Below are 3172 nucleotides of genomic sequence, written 5' to 3'. Positions count from 1 at the left end.
CCGTGGTGGTCTGTCTCTACTGGTTCACCTCCATCGCCATGGTCTTCCTCAACAAGTACCTGCTGGACAGCCCCTCGCTACGCCTCGACGCTCCCCTCTTCGTCACCTTCTTCCAGTGCGCCATGACGGCCACCCTCTGCCTGGGCCTCAGCCTGGGGGCGGCCTGCGGACCCCCCTGCCCCGGCCTGCCCACCCTCCGCCTCGACCCCAAGGTGTCCCGCAGCGTCCTGCCCCTCTCTGTAGTCTTCATCGGCATGGTCACCTCCAACAACCTCTGCCTCAAGCACGTCGGTGTGGCCTTCTACAACGTGGGGCGTTCCCTCACCACCGTCTTCAACGTGCTGCTCTCCTACCTGCTCCTCAAGCAGACCACCTCCCTCTACGCCCTCCTGGCCTGCGGAGTCATCATAGGTGAGGGGGAGCGGGAGGGGACCTGTCACCTCAGAGAGCCGGAGGTGGGGTGTCACCATCCCCACATGCCCTGTGGCTCCTAGGTGAGGTGGGGTGGCTCAGGGCTCATGCCTTGTTCTACCTTGGGCAACCACTTTGCATGTCTGGAGCATGTCAGTAACCCGTTAAGAAAAGAAATTACTCTTTCTTGACCATGGCTTCCTCCTTCCTTGGAGCACTAAAAACCCTCTCATGAAGTTTAACTTATCTTACTTTCTTTTTTGCCCCTACAAAGACCATAAAACTGCAGGTGGCTTTCTCCCTCTCCTCGAGTGCTTGTTGATTATTAACTTTGGTAACGATAACAGTATTTATGTCAGCACCATTGAGACCATACAATGGAGCCAACCTATTCAGACAGACTGAATGCATGTGATGAAGGTTTAGCTGATCAAGCCAAGCGTAAAATGCCACCAGAAGATCTGGTTGTGTGGTTAGGACATAGGGCAGGGCATTGACTGGCTTAACGGGAATTGCTTACAAACCTTTCATTCCAAAGGCATCGGTGATGCCAAACGCTACCTTCCACTGGAGGGCCATTGAGATGCCAAGGGTGGTGAAATGTTGACTTCAGTCTGGTTCCAGGTGGACGTGTGTTCACTTTGGTGTGTAAACAAGGAGATGGACTTGCATGAAAATGAGACAAGAGAATCTCCTCTCCATAGAAGAGGTGAACAGAACTGCTTTTTTTTCCACCTAAGTGATGCAAGCAGTTGCCTTCAGCTAATCTTGTGTTTGGATATTGTGCAGGACTGTGGTGTCTGCCAGCCTTACAGGGTTCCTCTAAGACTCAGTCCCCTCTTGCCATCCCTTTTTGCTGTGGGAGCGTTTCCTCTTTGCAGGCAACTTCCCAGGCAGTCTCCAACATGATGCAGCTAATGGAGAGGCAGTGCAGTGCTCCTTCAGGAGCGCAGCTCCCCTTTTATGTTTTGCTCTACAAGCTGGATGGGGAGAGGTCTTCCCTCTCTGCCCTGGAGATACAAAGCCTGTAGGTCCTGTTCTGGAGGTGGTTAAAGAGCGCATTACCCATCAAAGAAGTTTAACTGGTAAAGATACTGCTCTCAGTTTCTGCCTTGTGATCTTTTTTTAATCAAACTCTTAATATTACATCCATGTGTTTACTTTTCCTTCTTCTTTTCTGACCTATGTTTCCCTTGCTGTTAACGGTGCAGCAAAGCCTGTGAGGCCTTTTTTCTTTTTTCTTTTTTTTTTTTTTAAAAAAAACAACCTTGAGGAATATTTCTTGCTACCTGTGGGGTCAGTTTACTGCCTTTTCAATTAAAAAAAAAAATAAAATCACATGATCTCCTTCTGAAAATGCTGTATACACAAAGAGTAGTTTTAAGTTTAGTTCATGGCTCTTTGGAATAATAGTTTCTAAAGTGATGCTGGCTGCTCAGATCTCAATCAGTCCTCTGAGATTGAATGATAGAGCAGTGAATTACCCGCACTCACAAAATAAATCTTCCCAGATTTACCTTTGTGGGTTCACTTAATAGGAAGGGGAAGCCCTTAAGCCTGTCTCTGCTTGTGGTTGTTCAGCATAAGGTAGGTGATGAATTGCTGACTGTATGTTTTGAGTCCTTTGGCAGTTGTTCAGATGATGCCTGATTTGTTTGGTTGCAGGTGGCTTCTGGCTGGGTGTTGACCAGGAAGGAGCAGAGGGCACTCTGTCATGGACAGGTATATTCTTTGGGATCTTAGCAAGCCTGTGTGTCTCACTCAATGCCATCTACACCAAGAAGGTGCTGCCTGTGGTGGATGGTAGCATCTGGCGCCTGACCTTCTACAACAACGTCAATGCTTGTGTCCTGTTCCTCCCCCTCATGATGCTACTGGGCGAGTTCCACACCCTCTACCACTTCGACAAGCTGAGGAGCCCCAGTTTTTGGGGCGTGATGACCCTGGGGGGAGTGTTTGGCTTTGCCATTGGGTATGTGACTGGACTTCAGATTAAGTTCACAAGCCCACTCACCCACAACGTGTCTGGGACAGCCAAGGCCTGTGCTCAAACAGTGCTGGCTGTTATCTACTTTGAAGAGACAAAGAGCTTCTTGTGGTGGACGAGTAACTTGATGGTTCTGGGGGGCTCCTTTGCCTACACGTGGGTGAAAGGCGTGGAGATGAGAAAAGTGCAAGAGGATCCTAATGTCAAAAGCAGCGAAAGAAATGAGACTGGTGTGTAGGCAGCTCCTGCACCTCCGTTTCTGTGCCCAGGGGTTTAACCTTTGGTGCTTCTTTCCTCCTGGGGAGAAGAAGAGCAAAGAGCAGGAAAAAAAAAAACTCACCTGCAAAGTGTATGGGGAACTGTGTCAGGAACCAGAGCCAAAGACCCAACTGGATCATGGACTGGATCCATGGGATCTCACCCTTTATTGGAGCTGTGGGGAGCATGTGTTGTAGAGAGCAATCAGGTTTTTTTGTGATAGTAGTTTTTTAAAATGGGTGTTGCTATTGACCTAATCTGGGCAATTTGCATTTCTAGGGGGGGGTGGGAGCTTTGTGTAGTTAGGGATCTAGAATTAACTGAATGAAGGCAGTCTGAAGTTATGAAATCCTGAACCTCCATGTAAGGAAGAGGCAGGTAGCCAGACTGTTGGGGATAAACTCCAGTAAACTGTGCTGCTATAAAAGGATTTGCAGCAGTTGTTCTTCCTGTTGCCCTGAATGTGCAAAGGATGGGAAATTCCCTCCCTTCAGCTTCTGTACAAGCCTCAGCAGC

General features: G+C 48.8%; 1 protein-coding gene across 1 annotated transcript; it reads left to right on the top strand.

Moving 5' to 3' along the window:
* Positions 1-5: 5 nt before the first annotated feature.
* Positions 6-2791, top strand: SLC35C1 (solute carrier family 35 member C1; the record flags this gene model as incomplete). Its single annotated transcript, XM_010163824.1, has 2 exons — positions 6-411; positions 2077-2791. Coding segments are annotated over 2 exons (966 nt in total), but the record flags the coding sequence as incomplete, so codon positions are not given.
* Between the last annotated feature and the right edge of the window lie 381 nt (positions 2792-3172).

Source organism: Antrostomus carolinensis, unplaced genomic scaffold, assembly GCF_000700745.2.
Source record: "Antrostomus carolinensis isolate BGI_N321 unplaced genomic scaffold, ASM70074v2 Scaffold43942, whole genome shotgun sequence".
Lineage (NCBI taxonomy): Eukaryota > Metazoa > Chordata > Aves > Caprimulgiformes > Caprimulgidae > Antrostomus > Antrostomus carolinensis.
Note: the sequence above shows the minus strand (reverse complement) of the source record. Positions and strands in the feature narration are given on the sequence as shown.